This window comes from Lytechinus variegatus, chromosome 3 (assembly GCF_018143015.1).
Source record: "Lytechinus variegatus isolate NC3 chromosome 3, Lvar_3.0, whole genome shotgun sequence".
Taxonomy (NCBI): Eukaryota; Metazoa; Echinodermata; class Echinoidea; order Temnopleuroida; family Toxopneustidae; genus Lytechinus; species Lytechinus variegatus.
This window is the reverse complement of record NC_054742.1, coordinates 59,382,241-59,406,162: the sequence shown is the minus strand read 5'-3', so window position 1 is coordinate 59,406,162 and position 23,922 is coordinate 59,382,241. Positions and strand designations below refer to the sequence as shown.

The 23,922-nt window shown below is 35.8% G+C and overlaps 1 protein-coding gene and 1 long non-coding RNA gene across 3 annotated transcripts; one reads left to right on the top strand and one right to left on the bottom strand.

The window, feature by feature from the left end:
• Positions 1-2,026: 2,026 nt before the first annotated feature.
• On the top strand, positions 2,027-2,866 carry LOC121411519. The gene is made up of 2 exons (XM_041604287.1): positions 2,027-2,240; positions 2,288-2,866. Exons 1-2 carry the CDS (start codon positions 2,215-2,217, stop codon positions 2,787-2,789), a joined length of 528 nt encoding a protein of 175 aa, XP_041460221.1. The 5' UTR covers positions 2,027-2,214; the 3' UTR covers positions 2,790-2,866.
• Positions 2,867-6,017: 3,151 nt separating this feature from the next.
• LOC121411516 lies at positions 6,018-23,695 on the bottom strand. Of its 2 annotated transcripts, none has more exons than XR_005969480.1 (6): positions 23,652-23,695; positions 13,112-13,220; positions 10,798-10,970; positions 9,476-9,596; positions 7,740-7,776; positions 6,018-6,080 (listed from the first exon to the last, which is right to left on the bottom strand). It is a non-coding gene; the product is annotated as an uncharacterized LOC121411516 (long non-coding RNA). The 2 variants fall into 2 exon arrangements; XR_005969479.1 differs by having other exon boundaries at positions 9,483-9,596.
• Positions 23,696-23,922: the final 227 nt, after the last annotated feature.

The window sequence follows — 23,922 nt, the reverse complement described above, 5'->3', positions numbered from 1 at the left end:
GTTTTCATTGAATAATAGAAAGATGGAAGAACCGCCACCTCATGGCATTGAAATATTTAGGGCGATGAACTGAGTGCAAATTACTCTAGTTCCACCAAAATCATATATCGATTTTGGTCAAATCCAGTATGAAATGTGAACGACCTTGCTACAATTTTTAATAAATGTTGCACATTATCACATATTTTTCTTTACCTGTATTTGTGCATTTTCAATGCTTGTGACAGAGAGAGAGAGTTGATTTAATACTCTGATTCATAATTTTAGTTCTGAGGAAAGTTTCATTGAGCTGAAATTATGCAAAACTTTTAATCATGAGTCAAATATGAAAAGCCGAATACAACTTTACGCAAAGTAAACATGAAAAGCATAAATGTGAGTGGAAGGTTTTCTTATTGAATATTTACGAAATACAGCAGTTTTGTGATATCTCCATGAAATTGTTGTGCTGAGAATACAATGCAGACCATTATGTTATTTACATAGTGTACAGTGTGTTATCAGTATATTTTGCAAAGTGTGGAAAGGGTAAAGTTGTGCTTAACTAATACAGATTCATCAAATGGCTTCCTGACAACAATTTAAGTTAAAACTATTTCTATCACGCAATGAAATTCTTTACAACATGAAATGAAATAGAATATGTGTTATAATTCAACTTACGCCCTTCCCTTCAGAATATTCCAGGTGGGTGTTTCATAAAGCTGTTTTTAAAGTTACGAACGACTTTACGCACAACTGAAACATGATCTCAGGTGCTAAGAAAGCTACATAGGTATATATCGTGTGGCACAAGAAAGGTCACCAGTGGTACGTAAAGTTGTGCCTAACTTTACGAACAGCTTCATGAAACACCCACCAGGATACAATTATGATTGAAAATTGTATTTGTTTTGAGTATTTAATGGAAAATAAATGAAATGAATGAAACATACAGGTGACTGCCAAAGTCAAATCTCTTGGATCCACAGAAATCTATGGTGATATCAACATATGTTTTATATATTCTGGTCTAAAATAATGCCCAGTTTGGCGATTATATGACTTAAAGGAGGTCGACGTTTGCAGGGTGTACAGTATAAATTCCTTTCCTCAATCTCATGCATTAGCAACTATCGTAACTTGAAAATTATTGTAACTATCATGGACTGTTGATTGTAATTGGCTGCTGATTCCTATTACCATGATAGTTGCAATAATGGAAAATTACCATAGTTGTAACTTGTGGGCACCTCATGAAACCTTTGAAGTATAATAATCTCCCATTAAAACAAATACAATGACAAAATATTCATAATTGTTGAGTTTAGGAACTTTATTGCTGCAAGAACTTGGAACCTTAAAATTTTACATGTACACTTACATTCTCTCTTCACTAACAATTGAAAGTTTGTCTGTATTCATCTGAATAAAGGGTACTTTACAATACTAATAGAGTACAGAAGTGATGACGTCATAAAATATTTTTTTTTTCAGCATTCTTTAGACCATATTTTGGTAGAGCATGATGAAATACCTCCACTACCAAAATTCGATTCGAATCTGTATATGGGGGCCTGAGATATGACCTCATGAATACATAATTCGCCCCATTGAAGTCAGCGTATTACTAGTATTGGGTTGGTTCTAAAAGTTAGGAACCATGCCAACAATACATTGACTTCAATGAGGCCAGGCCTGATATTCTCCCGATATTTATTGGGTTCCCGATATTTTTTCACCAACATAGGTGGTCTCTGAGATCGATGTAAATCCGGTATAAAATTAAGGGGGGTTAGGGTGTCTATTTTCAATGCCTTGTTCGCAAAAATTGCTAGAAAATGAAGGGAACATTGCGCCGAAATTAACACAAAGTTATAAGTTCTGGCAACTTGCTGTCGTTACTTTTTATGAAAATTGCCGTCATGCATTCGAAAACTTGATTCTTCGACGGCTATTTGAAGTTTATCGCACACGGTCGGTATTGATCATAGGCGCTGCCATTTTGTATTACCCACCAGACCGTGCGCGCGTTGCAGTGGATGGCTGCATTCAATTCATGCTTACAGGCGCGTATTTCCAGCTCAGTGGGATAACCCAGGGAACTCCGGCCCGCGAAGCTTGATGCTTTAACTCTCTTCTACTATGCGTTTCTGCCAACAAGTGATCGGACACATCACTCACATGTATGTGGTGAAATTTACATGAGAAGAGCTCTAGAGCAAGAGGCCAGGGATGCCATTAGAGACATACAGCGCAATCTCAGGTGCAAAAATCTGACCAAAGGAGCTGCATGAAAGGAACGGATTAATGCCAAGCTATTTGTTAAACGCACATACACAAACATACTACTGGAGTTCTATTGCAGCACCTTACCACTTCTGAAGAAGTATGTACTTGTGTTCCAAAAGAAGGAAACACAAATACATAAGCTACATGATGAGGTTGTTGACCTAACAAAGTCATTCTTGGCATGCTACTTGAAACCAGAAGCACTCATGAGTGACAGCCAGCTGAAAAAAGTAGATGTTGCCAGTGAAGCAAATTTTCTCAATCTGCAGGACATGTTCATTGGTACAAAGGCAGAAACAATACTTTCAAAACATGTGAAGAAAGAGGATAGGAAAGACTTTCTCACTCAAGCCCAGAAAGCCTACATCGCAATGGCGAAATGCTTGCAACAGAAACTGCCTTTAACAAACAAGGTTTTGATGCGTGTCAGCGCTGGACCCCCTTGTCAGAGGTCATACCCAAGCACGATACATGAAAGTACTGCCAAGGCACTTGCCCACAGTCTTGGGAGAGGATGAACAGGTGGGTGTTTCATAAAGCTGTTTGTAAGTTAAGAGCGACTTTAAGAACGACTGGTGATCCCTTCTTGCGGTAAGTGGTATATTGAATTGGCAATGGTTTAGCGCGTAAGAAAGGATCATCAGTCGTTCTTAAAGTCGCTCTTAACTTACGAACAGCTTTATGAAACGCCCCCCTGGAAGCATATGAATTGGAGGTTCAGCACTACAATTCTAATTCAAAGCTTCCAAATGTAACAGCAGACACAAAAATTGATGACCGGTGGAGACTGAACAGGGAGAAATACCCAACAATTTGGAAATGTGTCCAAGCAGTGTTGGGATGTTTCCATGGTCCTGCTGTGGAAAGTTCCTTCAGCATTATGGGCAATGTAATAACAGCACAAACGTCTAGCATCAAAATCTGCACATTCTCAGCGATACAGACAGTCAAATACATATTGCAGGCTGGGAATCAGTCTGCTAAGCAGTATTTCAATAGAAAGGATGTCACCTATGACCCTGTTCCACAAGCCTTGGTGAAAAACATGAAGACTGCGTACAAAAGGTACAAAAAGTGGAATGCCTCTGGCCGTCTCACCTGCATCACGCAGTTCAATATAGCAGCAGTGCTGACTTTGAAAACTACTCTAACTCGCACAAGATGTTCAGTGATACATGGTTACTCTTATGTCCACTTTTTATGAACTAGACCAATAAACTTACAGAGATATGATGGTTATTCAACAAAAAACCCCAACATGGCCAAAGTTCATTGACCTTACATGACCTTTGACATCTATCATGTGACCTGAAACTCGCACAGGATGTTTAGTGATACTTGATTACTCTTATGTACAAGTTTCATGAATCAGATTCATAAAATTTTAAAGTTATGATGGTAATTCAACAGATACACCCAATTCAGCCAAAGTTCATTGACCTTTGACCTTGGTCATGTGACCTGAAATGCGCACAGGATGTTCAGTGATACTTGATTACTCTAATGTCCAAGTTTAAAGAACTAGACCAATAAACTTTCAAAGTTATGATGGTAATTCAACAGATACCCCCGATTCGGCCAAAGTTCATTGACCCTAAATGACCTTTGACCTTAATCATGAGACCTGAAACTTGCACAAAATGTTCAGTGATGCTTGATTACTATTATGTCCAAGTTTCATGAATCAAATCCATAAATATTCAAAGTTATGATGGGAATTCAACAGATACCCCCAATTCGGCCAAAGTTCATTGACCCTAAATATGTGATGTGAAACTCATGCAGGATGTTCAGTGATACTTGATTAACCTTATGTCCAAGTTTCATGAACTAGGTCCATATATTTTCTAAGTTATGATGACATTTCAAAAACTTAACCTCAGGTTAAGATTTTGATATTGATTCCTCCAACATGGTCTAAGTTCATTGACCCTAAATGACCTTTGACCTTGGTCATGTGACATGAAACTCTAATAGGATGTTCAGTAATACTTGATTAACCTTATGGCCAAGTTTCATGAACTAGGTCCATATAATTTCTAAGTTATGATGTCATTTCAAAAACTTAACCTCAGGTTAAGATTTGATGTTGACGCAGCCGCCGCCGTCGGAAAAGCGGCGCCTATAGTCTCACTCTGCTATGCAGGTGAGACAAAAATGAACTTGATGAAATACAAACTGCTAAAGAAGCCAAAAAAGCTAAGAACTTGAATAAAAAGTCTGTAGTGGCAAAAAAGAGATCAAGAGAACTCAATATGTTAATATATATATGCTCAGAATTGCTCAGAATTCAAAGAGTTTGAACGCCAGTGGGAATTTACCCATATAACATCCAGTCCTATGTACCTGCAAAGCAATGGCCAAGCGGAAAGAACCATTCAGATGATTAAGAACCTCATGAAAAAGGCAAAGCTAGGCAAACAAGACCCATTCTACTCCATACTTGAGTATAGGAACACGCCCATCGATGGGACTGATGGTCATGCTCCTGCACAGCTGTTAAACAGTCGGCTATTGCAAAGCAAGCTCCCATGTCCCATCGAGCTGCTATAGCCGCACACGGTCCCTCCGGCAGGACAGATGCTGTCCGAAAGACAGCGTAAACAAGCGATGCATCACGATACCAAATCGAGAAACAAAGGCCTCCCAAATCTCGAGCCAGACCAGCTAGTATGATTTAAGGCGCGCCCAAGCGAGTGGATCCAGGGTCGCGTTATTGATGCTCATGAGTCACCAAGGAGCCACCTCATCAACTCACCACGTGGCGAGTTTCGGAGGAACAGGCGAGATATCCGAATCTCTCTACATACACACATTCTCAATCTCTCTCTTTTTCCCTCCTTTTGGAACCAGCCTAATGCATATGTATGATATTTTGTGTTCATGTAACTTGCTTAACAATTTATTAGTAGCATGTGTATACCATTTAAAAGTATCATATTTGACAGCAGCAACTAATAGAGCTGTATCTTCAAATATTATATGGATAAATTATAAATAAATAGATAAACGAATTAGGACCATAATTCTTTAAAGTTATTGGTAAAAAGGGCAACAAATGTTACTGCATAATAACAATTTTCAAGTGAAATATTGTTTATGTTTCCTATACAAACAAAGCAAGGTTTATATCAACTGTGTTCTTGTGCTTATAAATCGCTTTCCTAATACGTTGATATATTGTAACACTGTCTTTTAAACCAAGGGAAGGGGGATGTACGTATACTGGATACTTGTATTGCGCCATCTACTGTTGAGATGTGAAACATTTGTGCTAGCCAATTGGCACCTTAATAAAGTCACTCTGCAACCGTATCTCTTGGAGTCAAGACGTATCTTTTATTGTGCTTGTCACATCACAATATCTCAGGCCCCCATGGACCAATTCGCACCAAATTTGGTAGTGGTGGTATTTCATCATGCTCTACCAAAACATGGTATCAAAAATGCTGAAATGCAAATTTGGAAAATTCATGTCACTTCAGTACTCTATACCCGCAAATTTAGTTTCAGTGTGATAGGCAAAATATATATCTTATAAATATACTATTACCATTATCACAATGATAAACAGCAAATGTATTGTGCTATTTATCTGTAGGAAGCTGAAGAAGTGCTATTCAAACAGTTACTAGGACAGATAGGTCCATGTTTCAGGTTTCTAAGTTGTTACAATTACAAAGTTGGTTTGGAAGAGAATTCCAAAGATGTGCAACATCTGAAGCAAGATCTTCTCTTTGATTTTGAGTCCAACTGCACTTCTCCAAATTTGAATAAGCCCTTTCCTCCTGAACCAGAAATAGTGCAACCTTAAAACAGGAAGTACAGAAATAATAAAAGTAATGTTAGTGATCAAAATCAAATACAAGTTACAGTATATAGTTGCTTAATCATTGCACAACTCGTACAATTACAGTCTCATGGGGCATTGCACGAGAATTGCAATTAATACCAAGTTAATTTTGGTTACAAATATCAATCATGTCTTGCAATTAATTGCAATTTGCATTTAATTACCAGTCAGCTTTTTTTGAACAATAAGTACCAATTGATTTACTCAAGTTAAAATTGATCCATCAATTGTAACCTTCCAATGGAAATATGCAATAGATTGTAAATATTTTCCTGAAATGTCCCATAAGACTAAGCCAACAGCATAGTCTAAGTCCTTAGTTTCAAGATTTTTATTGCATCTTACTTTCAATAGTTCATCTTTCTTCTACCCATTAGTTCAAGATTTAATGTGGCCTCTTTTAAATCAAACAAGCGTACAATTGCATGAATTGATTGAAATAAATTCTCAACATACTACTGACTCATATATCTACAATAACGACAGTGCAGGACATCATAATCATTTCTGACATTTTGAAAACTGGGATGTATTTCATGAAGTCTCAGTCTCGGGCAATCAAATGCCATGATTTGCAGTATTATAACACATGCCAGTGGAACTCTTTACCAAACCTTTTCATTAAAGCAATCCCATTTCTGCCCTCAGACATTGAGTTTCATCAAACTGTTCCACAATGCAAACATTCCAGAGAGAATAAGAGAAAGGTCACAAGAATAGAGTTTGAAAGAAGTGAGAAAAGGGAAAGAGAAGAAGTATTAGAATGCAGGAAGGTGACAGCTGGACTGTTTACACACACAGTTTCAGAATAAGGCATCTTTTGTCATCACAGGGCAATCTGAAATCTACATGATTTTTTACAATATAAAAACACGACAGAGTTTGTCTAAACAAAAGTTAAGTACATGAAGATGTGATTTCAGTATTCTTGATATGGCCATTGGCTAAAACCTGCTGCTTCTAATTATGATGAACATTTTTAAAATGTTTTTAAAAGCACGATACTGAAAGTATTCAGAGTTAAGAAATGGTAACACAACATTTAACATTTGCCCCTGTGGCAATTACCCCTCTGCTAATTTCTCTGAAGACATGAGGTGAGGGAAAGGGTCGTTATAGGGTTTTTTTATTCAGAAGGTGAGAATGTTAAGGACTAAAGTAAGGGTTATGTTTGGAATTAGTGTTTATTTTTGGTTTACGTTTGGATTTTCGGTAGGATCAAATGTCGCTGGAGCAAATGTCCTATTGTTCTGTTAATTTTATTTTTATATCTGGTTTTATTTCAATATTAACAATAAGTTATTTCCTCCTTCTAGGGTAGCCTGCTCGACAAGCAATCTTGCTTTTTGTGGCTTTCCCCTAATTCCTGTAAACTACAATATGTCAACATTATAGGTATATACCATGTATACCAAATTATTGTTTAATCTTTGTTTTCTGTTGTGTATAGATATATGTATTTTTCTTAATGTTATTTTTATATGGAATTTGAAATAAAATGAACTGAACTGAACTAATAGATGGAGCAAAATAAATATCCTCCAAACGTAAAATTCAATCAAGAAGCTATGTAAGTAAAGCATGGCATAAACAATGACTGTTTCACATTATTTACCTTGACATTTCTGGATTTGGTCTGGATTATCCAGAATCTACAGGGAGAAAAGTATAAGGGTGAAAATAGAGAAAATTAAAGAAAGTATGTTTTATAATGAAATGTCAGACACCTAGGTACAATTTAATAACACTATTCGTAAGTTACGTAAATCAAATCAATTCATCGAAACATAACAAATGTGCATTTTCGTAAGATCATTCATGACTTACAGTATATTGTACACATGACTGGCAACAGGATTATTCACAAAATTTGAAATTCCAGGGCCCCGTCTTACTAAGAGTTATGATTAATCCATCAATCATATCTCTATGGAAATCCATCAGTGTCAATTTTTTCTACAGTAAATTTGCAAAACATCCTTTTCAAACAAAGAACACACTAAATTGTCAAGAAATCAAAAAAGTTATGAATATACATATCATATCTAGAATTCTTTTTGAACACACATGTATTTCATATGTTGACTAAGCTGGCTTTCCATAGTTGTGGCTGATCGGATCAATCGCAACTCTTTGTAAGACGGGGCCCAGGTCTCTTTTTGCCCCCAAAACAACTACCGTACCCGAATTTGCTGGAGCCTATGGAAAGCATGTTAAAGCAAAGTTATTCTGATCTCCAACAGGTTAAAGCATACAATTTGGTTTTAAGAATGCTTACTAGTAAATTTCAATGCCCTCAGCTCTCATAATCTGAAGATCATCGGCTGCTCAAAAGTGATTCTTTCAGCAAAGACGAGAAAATGAAGGTGGAGAGGCAAGACAGTGGAAGAAGGATTAAAGATGGAGGACAGAAAGGAACTTTCCCGTTAGAATCACCAGCTAGCCTCAAGATAGCGGTTCACATCATTGGGCAAAAAAAAGGTTTGAATAAATTAGTTCTACAAGCAGGTGGTCTACTTCCCACATTGGTAATTCACTTGGTCTTCATGTACAATAATTGGTCTTTTCAGATAATCTAATACCATATGGGCAAAAAATGTGTATATTCATCAGAGATTTGTATTGTGTATCATAGATTATGCATTGAATTTTAATAAATATATAAATAAAATTTAAAAAAATAAAAAACAGTTTATATTAACTAGGTCTACAAGCAGTTTGACTGTTTCTCAGATAATCAATTCAAGTAAATTTCAGTTTATTACAAAATAAATGCATTGTTGTAGTCTAGAGACTAATTGTGCAATGTCTAACACCACATCAATGGGAAAAACCCATCTAGTTTAATTGTTGTTTGGTCTACAATAAACTTGGTTTAAGTCCCACTTGGTCTAATTATCAATTCATCTAAAGCCCACTTGGTCTAATTTCTACTTTGTCTTTGGTGTTTCCCTTTTTTTTTAAACTTCAGTAAAAAGGCAATGGGAATGGACATGGAAGTAAAAACATTTCATTCTACTTCTATGCCTGTCTTGTTACGATTGATCCAATCAATCGTAACTCTATGTTAATCCATTAATGTCATAATTATTTCTACAGAAAAATTTCCACAATGTCCAATGTAAACAAAGGAGAACACACCAAATTGTCAAGAAATCAATTAATTTATGGATATACATTCATATCTAGTAATTTTTTTGAAGAAACATGCATTCATATGTAGACTTTGCTGGCTTTCCATAGTTGCCATTGATTGGATCAATTGCAATTCTTTGTAAGATGGGCCCCAGGATAACCTCTATTTCTGGAACAAGATAATATATGGAAACATACAATAAAGTCACATCAAACCTCTTACTCTGGAATGTAATCCTCATTTCACTGCTGCTTCACGAATACAGCCATTGACATCAAGTATGATCTTCTGTTACATCCTCGGGAAGGAATGGTCTTCTCAAAGTAAGAACATTATCTTCAATAGAAAGGGGAAAAAAAGAGAGTTGATCAATAAAGTATCTAGTAGCAATGCCAATCAAATTTATTAATTCATTACTTATAAGCCAAGGTTCAATTACATCATGCAAATTGTCATACATATTTACATATATCACAATTTTGTTTAACCTCCTATGTGCATGAATAAAAATTGCTCATTTCATCTTTCACTTGTAGATGTTTTTATTCATCAACTGAGACAACATAGTATTGAAAACTAAAGTCATTCTGCCTCCAGGGCCAAATTCTGAACTCTGGTTGAATTTAAACTTTTGATCTAAATAAAGTTGTGGTTTAACTATGGATAACATCTGTGGTGGCACAAATCTCTATCAGCATAGATCAATTGAACACCTCAAGTCTCATTCAAAAAATTCAAAATTGTCTTACAATGATAACTTACATACTTTCTGTTTCTGTTTGTGGTAACTCCCGTAGGAACTCGGCAGGACAGCAATTATTGCTGGTAAACGCCAAGCTGGTATAGAACCAGTTACCTTGGAAACATTTTACGTCTAGGTTAATCAGTCATAGTGGCTGACGTAATAGACGACAGATATCACTCTTGGGCCTTTTTATCAAAGTGGAGACAATGGCAGAGTTGGGATTCGAACTCACAACCTTGCGATTATGAGTCCAATGCTCTAACCACTGGACCACACGACCCGTGTGGTCCAGTGTGGTCATTCCCCATTAAAGCATGTAGATATAAGAAACATAGGATGCCCAACAATTTTTACAAATTTTCACTTTCCACAATTTTAGCACAGAGTTAGTCCATGACCTCGGCTAAACTGGGTTTCAGAATGCCGGCCAGAATATTGATAAGATATAAAAGTGAAGCTAAACTATATATACATTAGATGATGCCCTCAGCTCTCATAATCTGAAAATCATCAGCTGCTTTTTGGCAATCCTTCCGACAAAGACCCAGAATAGACAGGGAAAACAGAGAGGAATTCAGATTAGAATAAAGAGGAATGATATAGCAGAGTTCAAAGAGAAAGGGGCTTTGTCGTGAGAACCACCCGCTAGCCTCAAGATAGTGGTTCACATCATTGGGCACAGCATTTTTAGATCTATTGACTCATGCATTTTTCTCAAGACAGGATGACAAGAATATTCTTCAATACTGGTAGTGTGCCATTGAATTGGCATAAAGATAATTAATGCCTCACCTACATGTAGAGGCATAAAATCCATGTTAAACCTCTGGCTCTGCAAGTAGGCCTACATTCTCATCATATGGTGGACTCGCATTCGTATGATGCAGTATTACATGTATCTCATTTCCTCATCTTTGAATGTTAATCTAGAGCTACGTTCCACTCCATGGCATGAAGACCACGACCTGAATAAGAGAGGAAGAAAAAAAATGTGGGTTTTAATGAGGCAAAGTATCTTAATATGTAGGAACATACACTTCATCATTCAAGTTCAAGTTTCAGCTCTTTACTATTTACTTAATGTTAAACATTGCTGTTCCTCATTTCTGAATAGAACTGCTTGAAATGCAGTGTATTCAATAACTAAATGTTGCTTGCTTCTCATTATTTTCATTTATTCACTATTCAGACAATTACAATGAGTGTCTAAAATTTAAACGAAAACAAACTTGTAGTTCTTTGGCTTGACTGAATGCTCATTTGAAGCCTAACTCTATGTACAGTACATTAATGCCCTCAGCTCTCATAATCTGAAAATCATCAGCTGCTTTTCGGCAATCCTTCCAACAAAGACCAAGAATAGACAGGGAAACATAGGTAGGCAAATCAGAAAATAGATAAATAATACAGCTGGGCTTGGAGAGGATAAAAGAAAAGAGGCTTGTTGTTAGAATCACCGGCTAGCCTCACCATTGTGGTTCACATCATTGGGCAAAGAAATAGAATATATACAACATTTAACATGTAAATGGTAACACAATCATACATATATGTCATTACCATGTCAACAGAGTTTCTGACACAATGAAATAATGTGCCCTGTAAAAGCATTTGGCAAAACTGAGGAAGCATTATTGTACACAATATTTTTCTGATTTCTTGATATAATATGCTGTAATCCATCATTGAAACTCGGTATAAGACACTGAGAGAGTAGTTAATTATTGAGGCGCGATAATGCAGTCGGTAGAGCCGGGGTTTCATATTCCAGAGACCAGGGCTCAATTCCACTTGGTGCACTAGCGCCCTATAGTAAGGCAATAATCCTTATTACCAGGTCCCTTAGAGAGGACCTTAAGCCATCTGTCCTCTGGTTGCTTGCTAACATTATGATTTCACCAATTGGGTTGAAATATCAATTCTGCAAGATTTACAAAAGAATGACTGAACGAAGGCTCAATCAACTACCATGCACCACCCTACTTCATGCAGATTCATAAATACATGCTCCACTATCTAGGCCGGGGTATTTTGAGAGTTCATATGGCCGGGGGGGCCTCCCAGGCCCCCCCCCTTAAGATCTCGGCCGTCGACCGCGCTGAAAATTGGCACACGGGTTGCCTTGGACATAATCTACAAGATTGTATAGTGATTTATTTCATGCGAATTGCTATTAAGTGATTATGCTAATTTATGCGTAATTAGTGTGCAAAATCATACTTTTTCCTCTAACTCCCTGAATAATGCACCAAATATACTAATCTTTGGTATAGTAACTCTTTGTGGTGTTCTTAGCAAGTGCACATGAAAAAAATTGCGATAACAAATCTTTTCTTATGTATTATATTGATTTTTGCAATTTCTTATGTATTTCTTTGTTTTTTGACCTTTCGTTTTTCTTTATTTTTTTAATGAAATTCGTTGGGGACTCTTTTGTGATCATAAAAAGCATAAAATAAATACATTTAGACCAGCAAAACTAAAAATAATCATGCATTTATGAATTTTGGTTAAAAACACAATCTGCATTGACTTTGTACACGAAATCACGTTTTTGAGCAATTTTGGGTCTGACATGCACTACATAATGTTGCGTAATTTCGGAACCACGTACCCGGGTGACACAAATTTGGTCACAAAAGTTGCGCAAGACTTGAAAGTAAAAAGTCAGCAAGCGGCTCGGTCAAAAAATTTCATGCTGCGAAAATATCGCGCGATTCGTTGAGGCCCCCCCCCCGGCCTAGATAGGGTTAAACTTTGTTGGCCAGAAGTAAAAGGAGACAACAGAGTTGGCTCCTTTTATTTCATAATAGCTATTCATTCTAACAGAAATTACTCATTGAACTGTCCACTGCAATAAACAAAAACACTCTTCATTCTCAAAAAGATGCAATGGAAGAGTAAACAGGGAATAAGTTTGCTAACAAAATTTGATTAGCATTTTTGGTCGTAAGAAAAACATTTTCTCTTCAACCCTGATATCAGTTTGCCCTGTTATTAAAGAAATGTTTAATATGGCAAAGTGGTCCCATCTGTCCGACTGTCGGAAAATGGTGACAGACATTTACAATTCTTAAAGTATTAGTAATCAATTCATACAATATACCTGAAAAGGAACTCATTACTCCATCACTTTGTCTACATGTAGTCAAACTGCAAGAGCTTCAACTAGGAACTGCCAATAGAAAGTCTGTTGCCCCTCATCTACATGTATCCTGCATTCAAGATAATTAAACAAAATAACACTCTTACATTTTTTTTTTCAAAGAGCAAAATAAAGACATAAAACAGTATTTAAAAAGGTGTTTTAAAAAGAGCAAATATGTAGTCTACATGTACATTCCTTTGTTTTGCAATGGTTCAATACTCTGAAACAATTCTCAAGATTAGTAGATCTCAATCTCATAACAAACATTTATCTTACATGTATAAATAAGTTGCATTATATTTTAAAACAGTTGTACATGTACAATGGCATAATAAAGACAAAGGAAAAAAAAAACAAATCTGTAAAAAACAACCCAATATAAAAAGACATTTCAGCTGGATGTACATGTATTACAATTCTCCATACACAGGTCTGCAGATAAGACTACTCACAAACACAAATGCTGACATGTTTGGAATGCATGAGCATGGATGTAGGAATGTAATGGATACAGCATGTATGCACCTGCTTGCTAGGCTAGGGGCTGAGTTTCAACATATTTGGGTAATGGACATGAGCTAAACTGACCAGCCAAATCTATACAAGATGTTGAAGCACTATTCCATCAATTCTAAAGTCAAGAGTAAAAATCCTGGTCAGTCTGGTATGAAAAATCTGATTCCCTCTTCAAACATTTTCAAGCCCTTGTTTCCCCATTCAATATGCATGGTGTTGAAACATTATCCTTTAAATTTTAAGTTAAAAGATCCCTTTTTTTCCATATTAATCAGAATACAAATTAATCTAGACAAGATGTGTAAAACATTATCATTCAAACTGATGATGCTTTTAATGTGGTCCCCTCTTTAATTTTTATCTTCACATTACAAAATTGCAAAGGAAACACAAATTCATATGTACACGTATCTTTCCAAAACAAAAAATGAATAACAATGATCTTTAAATATCATGACCGCCAATACAATTTGGCACTTATGTTAATTTTTTTGTTAACTTTGAAAATCTCAAGTTTCAACATTTTTACCCTATCAATCTAAAATGCAAAGTGACAGGAAAATATGGATGCCAGACAGAGCAGTCTGAGCTATCAACGTACATCGAGACGAGTAGAGCCACAAAAGCCTCTTATTTGTCATCGCTGCTTTTCTATTGATGTGGGAGTAAATTAATGTCACACGCTGCACTCCTGCAAGGCTAGGCTCCTAAATTGATTCAGCAATGAAGATGGATACCTTGGCTTCATGCTGTCATGTACTACATGAATTCCTCTATTAATCCGCAGAGCAAAATGGATTTTGAGATAGCTCAGCCCCTACCTAATGAAAGAGTACTTAAATTCAATTTAGGCATATGCAGGAATTTTCCTTGGGCAGGAGTGGGGCTGGGTAGTGGTGTTTCCAGAAAACAACATTCCATAAGTTCTTTAATACTTGCCAAGTGGATTGATTTATTTGGATCAGATTATGTAAAAGGCTTCATTTACGTCTAATTAGTCAAACAGATTTCTGCAGTCCCAAAGATATAAACTGCATGTTAATGTGTCTTCACTAGAATACATATAACAACTGCAATAAACTGGAAATTACCTTCAAATAGTGAATGGACACTTAATAGGAAGAAACATTTTTTTGAAATACATGTACTGAGAATAGTCGAGAGATAAATGGTAATGCCAAGATTTATTTTAGAAAATATATTTTGAAATTTAGACCTTATCGGAAGCAAAATATTCAGTTGACAAGTTATACAGCTCCGTAAGATTCACAAATTTTCACAGCTTTCCATAATACCTTACCTACAGCAGGGCGCGACAAACCCGCTTGCCCGATTGCCCGGGGCAAGTGAAAATGACGTGCGGGCAAGCACCTCTCAAAGTCAATTGCCCGATCGGGCAAGTGGTTGCTGCGTCTTTTTTTTCTGTACCGTACCTCGTTTTTCCATAAATCATCCAAAATCCACACTCAAAATCATGAATAAGCCTTAAAAAATAGGAGTAGCGCCGTTTCAAATTCCGAAATTGCGTTATTTTTTCTGTACCACGTATTTCCATACATGGTACGGTGTGGTACCAGTTATGAAAAAAATCAACGCAATGGCCGGGAAACAGTTGAATGTAGTATAGGGGTCCATTATGACTACCACCATGTGCAATTTCTAATGCACATTTTCCACCTTCCGATATCACAATTCTGTGATAAAATAATTAGAACTACACAGGAAATAAATCACAGAGTCTAGTAACTTCGCATTGGTGAGTTGTCATGTCATTTGGCTTTGCTTTTCAAAACGGCCTATTAACATCCAAAATAACTTGCCGTATTTGTTAATTATAACTTAAAATTCATTTGTTTCCCTTTTTGAGGGGATGAGGTAAATATCAGACAATAAATCATCAAACAAAGCTCCATCTATTTTACAAGGCCGGCGGGAGGCTCACAAACGTGCGCATACTAGCTAGCCAGTCTGAGCTCTGTCTCTCTGCCAGAGCTCTGGGGGACAATTCGCTCAGTAAAGGCCACAATGATGGTGATTTTCTGTTTCAGACAGAGTTTACATTTCGGGTATATTATTCAAAACTTCCAATAAAGTTTGATGATTTCTTCATTGTCATGTATATTTAAGTTATTAATGAATACATTCTCACCAAATTTAGACTCCCCCATAGAGAAATGCAATTTTCGTGGAAGTCTGCGTTTTCAAAGAACTTCAGGAAAAGTTAGGGTATGTGGGCCTTTATTACACGGCCGAGTACAGGTTATTGTACTGGAATAGGCGAAGTAGAAATTACCGGTAGATATTGAATTCATTTATATCAAAGTTCAACTCACAGTCACACCCACACAAACACACCCTCGCACACACACACACACACCCAAGATTCTAAGCATAGTGAAAAAAAATACTTAAAACTCATACAATATTAAACAATGTTACTAATAATTCATTAATAAGTGAACAGGTATTATTTAAAAAATCGGGCAAGCAGTTTTTTCTATCGGGCAAGCAAATTTTTTCATCACTTGCCCAACAGGGCAAGTGACGAAAAAAAGATTTGTAGAGGCCTGCCTACAGTATGGAAACCAACAGTTCTAGAGGTCTATAATTTAAGACTTCATTACTTCACTCTCATTTGGCAATGGCTGAATACTCCTATTAAAAATAACTTATATTTCAAAAAGATTTCCATCTATTGACAAAACAATGAGAAGTGAGTAGTGTAAAACTAACATCAAGAGTTATATTGTTTTCACAACCCAAATATATATTTCTCAACCCTCCCACCCCCCCAAAAAAAAAAAACACCCTATAAAAAATATGTACACATCCATGAATTTTATGATTCTCAATATCTCTGAAGGATTAGATTTAAAAATATTATTACACCCTAATGATTATTTAATTTGCATAATCACATAGAAAGCAGTCACATTTTTCCTTGATGGCTAAAACCCCCAACAAATAGGAAAATAAAATGAGACTGCAACCCCAGCATCTCCTAGTTCCTTCCCCATTCAATAACACTTAGCACACACTTTCTATCTTGTCAACACCAACATCATGTACACAGATAACACTTTGGAAGAATATGAGGGGAGTCTTCATCAGCCTGTGTGTGCGTCAATGTAGGATAATCATTTTAATTTTTTAGGGGTTAAATTTTTTTCCACACTGGGGTGATTGCAGGATTTTGGGGCTATTTCTTTCATTTTAAAGGCATAAAAGAAAATTTATAGTAGAATATTGATTTTCTTAATGATCCTTGATTTGTTTTAGACCAAAAGCATGGATTTGTGAGAATTTTAGGGCGACTTAGGTTGTCATGAGAGCGAAATCCACCCGTCGTCCTCATGTGCATTTCTTACGCTGGGGTGCATTCATACTCCCTAGTTGGGGGTCATACTCCCTAGTTGGGGGTCATACTCAATTATTGAAAACATATTTTCATTTCAATACTGATCGTAGACAATGATCGTAAACATTGATCATAAATGCAGATTGTAACCTCACAAGAATGGCGAGTTTAGGATCTGCATTTCTCAAAATAGACAGCTTTAAAAAAAACATAACTGTCCAATAAAGAATCAGGGGCCAATTTCATAAAACTTGTTATAACAAGGAGTTACCGGCACAAATTTCCAATAACAGTTAAAAGCTACTGAAATCCTTCAATCTGATTGGCAGATGGTAAACTTGTTATTGAAACTGTGTATTTGTTATTATATAACAAATCTGTAATCTTGATGATGAATCCAAGGAAATAGCCCACTAATGCCCTTTTTACACAGGATTTTCTTAACCCCGGACTATCGCTAACCCCGTACTATCCTTAACCCCGTACTATTTTTTTTCCTTTTCACACATGCCAAATTGTTATTGCTAACCCCGGATAAGGAATGCTTGCTTTTTACACACGAAACTCGCTAACCCCGGACTAGTGGTTTTTGTCGATCATTCGTAGTACAAGTGCTTCACTCGTACACTTTTTACACACGCTACAATTTCCTTAACCCCGTACTATAGTGGGGCCAAATAGTACGGGGTTAAGCTTAGCCCACTTTCGTTTTACACATGCGATCTTAACCCCGTACTATTGCTCTTAGCACCGCAATTGGTGGGATAACCCTGCTTTTTTGCAGGGCCAAATAATCCCGTACTATAGGTGGGGTTAGCCCACTTTGCAAAAACGCTGTGTAAAACGAAAGTGGGCTAAGCTTAACCCCGTACTATAGGTGGGGCTAAATTGCCATTTAGCCCCACCAATAGTACGGGGTTAAGGAAATTTTAGCCTGTCTAAAAAGGGTATAATTGCATTTTCATTTAATAGATTGATCACAAGATTTTTCAAACTGGGGCAACTCAATACATGTATACATGTAAATTCAGGCCAAGTTATTTGACAACTAGGGCTGATGGAGATGGCAGCTAGGTCTTCTCTCTCAGGGACAACCCAGCTGAACCTAAAATTAATCACCACCTAAATCCATGCTCGAATATAAGTACTTTCCCATTCATAACAAGATAGTGTCTGCCCCTCCCCCAACTACACAGTAGCTCGCTGTCATTCCCATCATCAGAATTGGAGAGGCTCTTCTCATATTGTTTATACAGTAATGATATCATATCTGACCATTAGGACAGAGACGTCCACAGCAGGGGACACTGTTAAGGGAGACTGATTTTTCTTTTCTGGAAACCGAATCAAGTGGTGCAAGGACTCAAAGGAGTTAGTTCAGTTGAACAATTCAGTTTAGCTGCAGAATTTCACCATTAGATAAATGATCTCCAATCATTTTTCTCACGTCGAATTCTTAGATATTGCGCAGGACGTGTTTCGGATTTAAAAGTTGGATTAACGATCACATATTTGCAAGCAAAGAAAATGACATCGCTCAATTGTTTCAGAGGGGTAAGTTTTAGAAATTTGTTTATACCAATTCTGGATGATACATGTACAGTTTGTAATTGACACAGTAAATGAAGAATGACAAAAGTGGTTCAGGTTGCAGAAATACATGTACATCGTTAAATACATTGTGACCATATACCAGCAAAAAGAAAAAAAGAACACATCTATTACAGTCTTTGCCTCATATTCAAACTAATAACAATATGACTTTTGACAAAATTTTCTAGTTACACGTAGTAAGCAACATTTACTTATACAAATTTAGTGTACAGTAGTATGATAGGGCAATAATTGGAAATAGATAAAAAGTTAGTTTAAAATGATAGGGCAATAATTGGAAATAGTTGATAAAAGTAGATAATAGGAAAATTTGTAAATAACATTTTGTTAGTACAATGTACCATATTTTCCAGTAAATAAACCACGGCCATGAATAAGCTGCATCTTGAAAATGGGGGTCATGTTTAAAAAAAAAAATTGACAGACAAAAATTTCAACATTGAGTATAGCAAGGGACATTTTTCTTTTTAGAAAAAAGAATCACAATGAAATGGTAGTATTGAATATTGAAATTATAAAATGGGGAAAAGTATAATGAAATACTGAGAGAAAAAAGACCAAGAACATAGAACATCATTTATTAATTGCCATAAATTTATAAACATTATGATTAAGATCAATTACAATTACATGCACATTTTTTTCCATGGATTTTAAGTTGTAAAAACTACTTTTCATCACAAAACTAGGTTTTTTTGAAGAAAAATATTACTAAATTAAAAGTAACTAAACTAACTATGCTGATACCTTCTAAATTTTATTAAGAACTTTACAAAATAAATTTTCTGTTTTTAAACTAACAAAAGTTGTATTAAATATATTCGAATTTCTGTTGTTCCTAAACATTTGGCAAAAAAAAAATTGGTCTCCTTCGTGAAAAATAAATTATTGTTTCTTTGTAACCACACCTAACTTTTTCAGATTTTACAGAGGGGAAAAAGGAATTGTTTATTTGTACAGGAAAATATGTTTTTTCTCCAGCTGACTATAAAAAAAACCCTAAGAAAGAAAGAAATGTATATGTACAGAAGTCGATTCTTTTCTGGCTTTTTCCCCTTGACAGTAACATGAAAAACAATCGAAATTGAGATTGTCCTTGATTATAGGGACAGTTTTTTTTCCACTTCCAGCTGTGGGACATAGACTGCAAAATTGAGTGCTAAAATTGATTCAGTGACCTCAATTTCATGAGTTCACCACCTATGTTCTATAACTTGACGTCTTCCAATAATCTTGTTATGAAACCTGACACAATTACATTCACTAGCACACTCTTCACGTTGGCACTTAAAGGGATGGTCTTGGCTGGAGATATTCATATCTCAATAAATGGAGTAAAATTCACAAAGAAAAATGCTGAAAATTTGATAAAATCAGATAACAAATATCAAAGTTATTCAATTTTATAGATTCGCATTATTCTGGTAAAACAGTAAAAATAGGCTTTTTTATGAATATTCATTAGGTGGGCTGATTATGTCATATCCCCACTAATTCTTTGTATTTTATTATATGAAATTAGGTTTCAGAGGAAAAGGAAAGTGGGGATGTAACATCATCAGCACACCCAATGAATATTCATGATAATGTCATCACGTGCATGTAACTGTTTTAAAAAAAATATTGATAAACTTCAAAATTCAATAACTTTGTTAGTTGTTATTGCTCTGTGAATTTTACTTTTATTTATTCAGATAGAAATATTTTCAGCCCAAAGCATTCCTTTAAACAGGTGAATGAACTTTCCTAATAATAATTATACTTGCTTACATGTATATAGCGCTTAATACTTACTTTGTCAGAAGTCTCTAAGCGCTCTGCAGTATATGCAGCATAATTACCCTGGCTTTAGTAGTGCAGCTGTTACGCGCGCTGCGTTTCAAGGAATAAATTCCTGCCAGATACCCATTTACCTCACCTGCGTTGAGTGCAGCACATTGTGGATCAATTTCTTGCTAAAGGAAATTACGCCCTGGCTGGGATTCGAACCCACGACCCTCTGTTTCAAAGTCCGGAGACTAATCCACTGGGCCACAACGCTCCACTCGGCTTTCCTAGATTACTTGTGTGGAGTAATACATGGATTTGTAAACTGAGACACATTAAACTGGGACAATCCTCATTTTGTGACCAGCAACTCTACTGATAATTATCCAATGAATATGCAGAGCTGCCAACCATAATTGTGAAAAAAATCATATTCTTTACATCTTTTTATCCCATTTTCAAGCCTAAAATCCTATTTTTGTTTTCAAATGTGAAAAAACATCATTTTTAAACATTTCAAAAATCATATTTTTCTAGAACAATCCAATTCAGGGTCACATTCCCATTAAAGTATGAAAAAAATTCCCTGAAACTATTGATGAACTGGACTGTGAAGAAAGGTACTGTACTACATTGTATACTTGTATTTTCAGTAAAGTTTTAAATAAAAGGAATTATAACTTTGTACGAGCATATTTTGTTTATTAAATTGTAAATTTCATTTTAAAAAGTACATCTTACAGACTTACAGTACGTACATGTAAGGGACATTAGGCCCCTAGTCTGCAAGCACAGACTCATATTTGACACTTTAACCAATTACATGTACATGTATGTCTAGAGTGAAAATGCCAAACTCTTGTTTTTAGAAGAGGCAGTCACAGTGTGAATATAGTGAATATAGTCTCACTATTTCAGACTCTGCATAATGCAAAAACTTTGTAAAAACCAACGGTCTGTAGAGTAGTAGTCCCTAATTAGTAGGTACATGTCTGCTCATGAATGTAATTACAAGCAAATACATACGAAAGTCCCAAAACAAAAAATACATAAGAAATCAATCTTGATCACATTATTGTGAATTTGTTCAAAACATTGAAAAGAATTGACATCAAGACAAAAAAAAAATCAGCACAATTTGGCTTTCATAAAAGAATAATGAAAATAAACTATTTAACCGATACTTTTCCATTCACGTTGTATGCAGTGTCCCAGTTATATGTAAGGCAAAATAACATGCATGTACTGAAGTATCTGTAGTTATAAAATTGAAGACTAATAATAAACTTCAACATCTAGTTTTATTTTTCATAAGTCAAAGCAAATAAATTGGAACTTCTAAATTGATACATAATAAAAACAACATGAAACGTACTCAAATCCTTACAAATGGGACACAGGTTAAAGGCAGTTGCATAACTTTTAATAAGGCCTACATAATGAATGACCTGTCCTTGGAGGAGGGTCCATGTCATATAAGAAAGAAGGAACTAAAATTAAAAATAAATTCAACGGATGTTGTTTTAAAGTATGCAAATTTAGGGCTCCAATCTACCCATAAATATGCATTACATTCCTTTTCTGGGAATTTCTATAACTCTTTGAATGCAATATCATAGCAATTGATCAGATCTATTCTCTAAAAACATTAATTCAACTCAAGGAGAATTTTTTACATCTGACTCAGACTGAGGAGCCTGAGGGCAAGGCGTGAGCGGAGTCAGGGGACATCTTTTCTATCAAATTTACATGTAACTTATGGGGTGTTGCAAGAAACTTGCGATCAATTGCAACTTGATCCCTATTTCAATCATAAGTATTAAACTTAATTCATAATTGCGATTTTGCTATTGATTGAAAATCTACTCCTTAAAACAAGGAGTGTAATCTGATTTGCTATAGGCCTAGTTAAAAGTGATCAATCACTTGTAAAATTACAACACAACATTTGAAATTGATTGCAAATATTTTCTTGCAACACCCTTTTTATTAGTCTACATTTAGTAGATCTAGCGTTGGATCTATATAGTTATCTGTCTCTAAATAGTTTAGAGAAAACAATTAACTAAGGCAGTGTATACAGCCACATGCATGTCTTTACCATCCAGCCACACGCGTGCTTATTTCCAAATATCAGTGGATACAGCCACACGACGCTAATAATATCAGTATGTATGTAGGTCTTTTTTCCTCTCTCCTTTATATTTTTTTTCACACATTCATTCATCTTCCCTTTGTTTCTTTTTCTTTCTTTCTTTATTCATTTCAAAGAATGACAGAAACCTTTATTTCTTTCATTCTTTCTTTCATCTGATCTTTTTTGCTTTTTTTATATTCCTTCATTTTCTTTACTTCATTTCCTCCTTCATTTTGTCTCTTTCCTCTCCATTTATCTCTTTTCTTTTCCTCTTTTCTTTCGCTCCTTCATTCTTTCATTCACCCTCCCTTTCCTTTTCTAACATTGTGTACAGACAGTGTAGCTCTCTTTGTTATTTTTTTTTATTAAAGTGGATCCGTCGATCCGGCTTGGTCGATGAACTCATGCATCATGCTTTGTCCCATATTTCACTTTGTGAAATCTGGTCACCCTGATCTAGATCTATGCAAGGGTCGTCTTCTAACCACGTTAAAAAGCAAATTTTCACAATTTTCTAATTGTGAATTCTGTCGATTCTGAAATTTAAACAATTTAAAGGAACCAAAGGGGTTTAGAATGTAAGAATTACATGAAGAAATTGTATTTTGATCGTATTTTGGATTATAGTCTAGATTCTAAATTCAATTAGTTGATTGATTTAACGTTAGGCCTGTTACTGTGTTAGAGACAGGGTAACCAGACATCCCATATTTCCTAGCCTATAATCTAGGCGGAGACTGCAGTTATTGTCTTTCCTCTTTCTTTCTTTCTTTCCTATCCTCCTTTCTTCATCCTTCTTGCTTGTCTTTTTTGTTCCGTCTATCTTTATTTCCTTTCTTTCCTGATCCTTACTCTCTGTTCATTTTCCTTTCTTTCCTTCTTTTTAATTTTTTTTTATTTCCTTTATTCTTTCTTTCCTTAAACTTTTCTTTGCTTCCTTCTCCCTTCCTCTCTGTTCTTTTCGTTCTCTCTCCTTCCATTTTTTCCTTTATTTTCATTCTCCCCTCCCTTCATATTCCCTCCCTCTCTTTCATCCTTTCTTTCATTCTTTATTTTTTTCCTTCTAATTATTTTAATTAATTTTCAAAATACCACCCAGCATTTACCTGAATCTGGTCCTCAAAATCATGAAAATGCATGTGACGAGTGTGTGGACTAAGGCCTAAGCCACGCCACGGCCACGTGCACGTGTAGCCAGGTATCACCACAACGCAGAGAGCGATGTCAACATTGCCGGAGCTCAGCCTCAGCGCCCGTGATGATGCAGTTTACTTGCAGGCGTGGGCATGATGATTGCATCGTGCAAGCCGGCTTCCATGGCTTTTGAGAATCCAAATTGTAAATATTTCATCTTCTGCAGATTTCTAGGTCAATCCG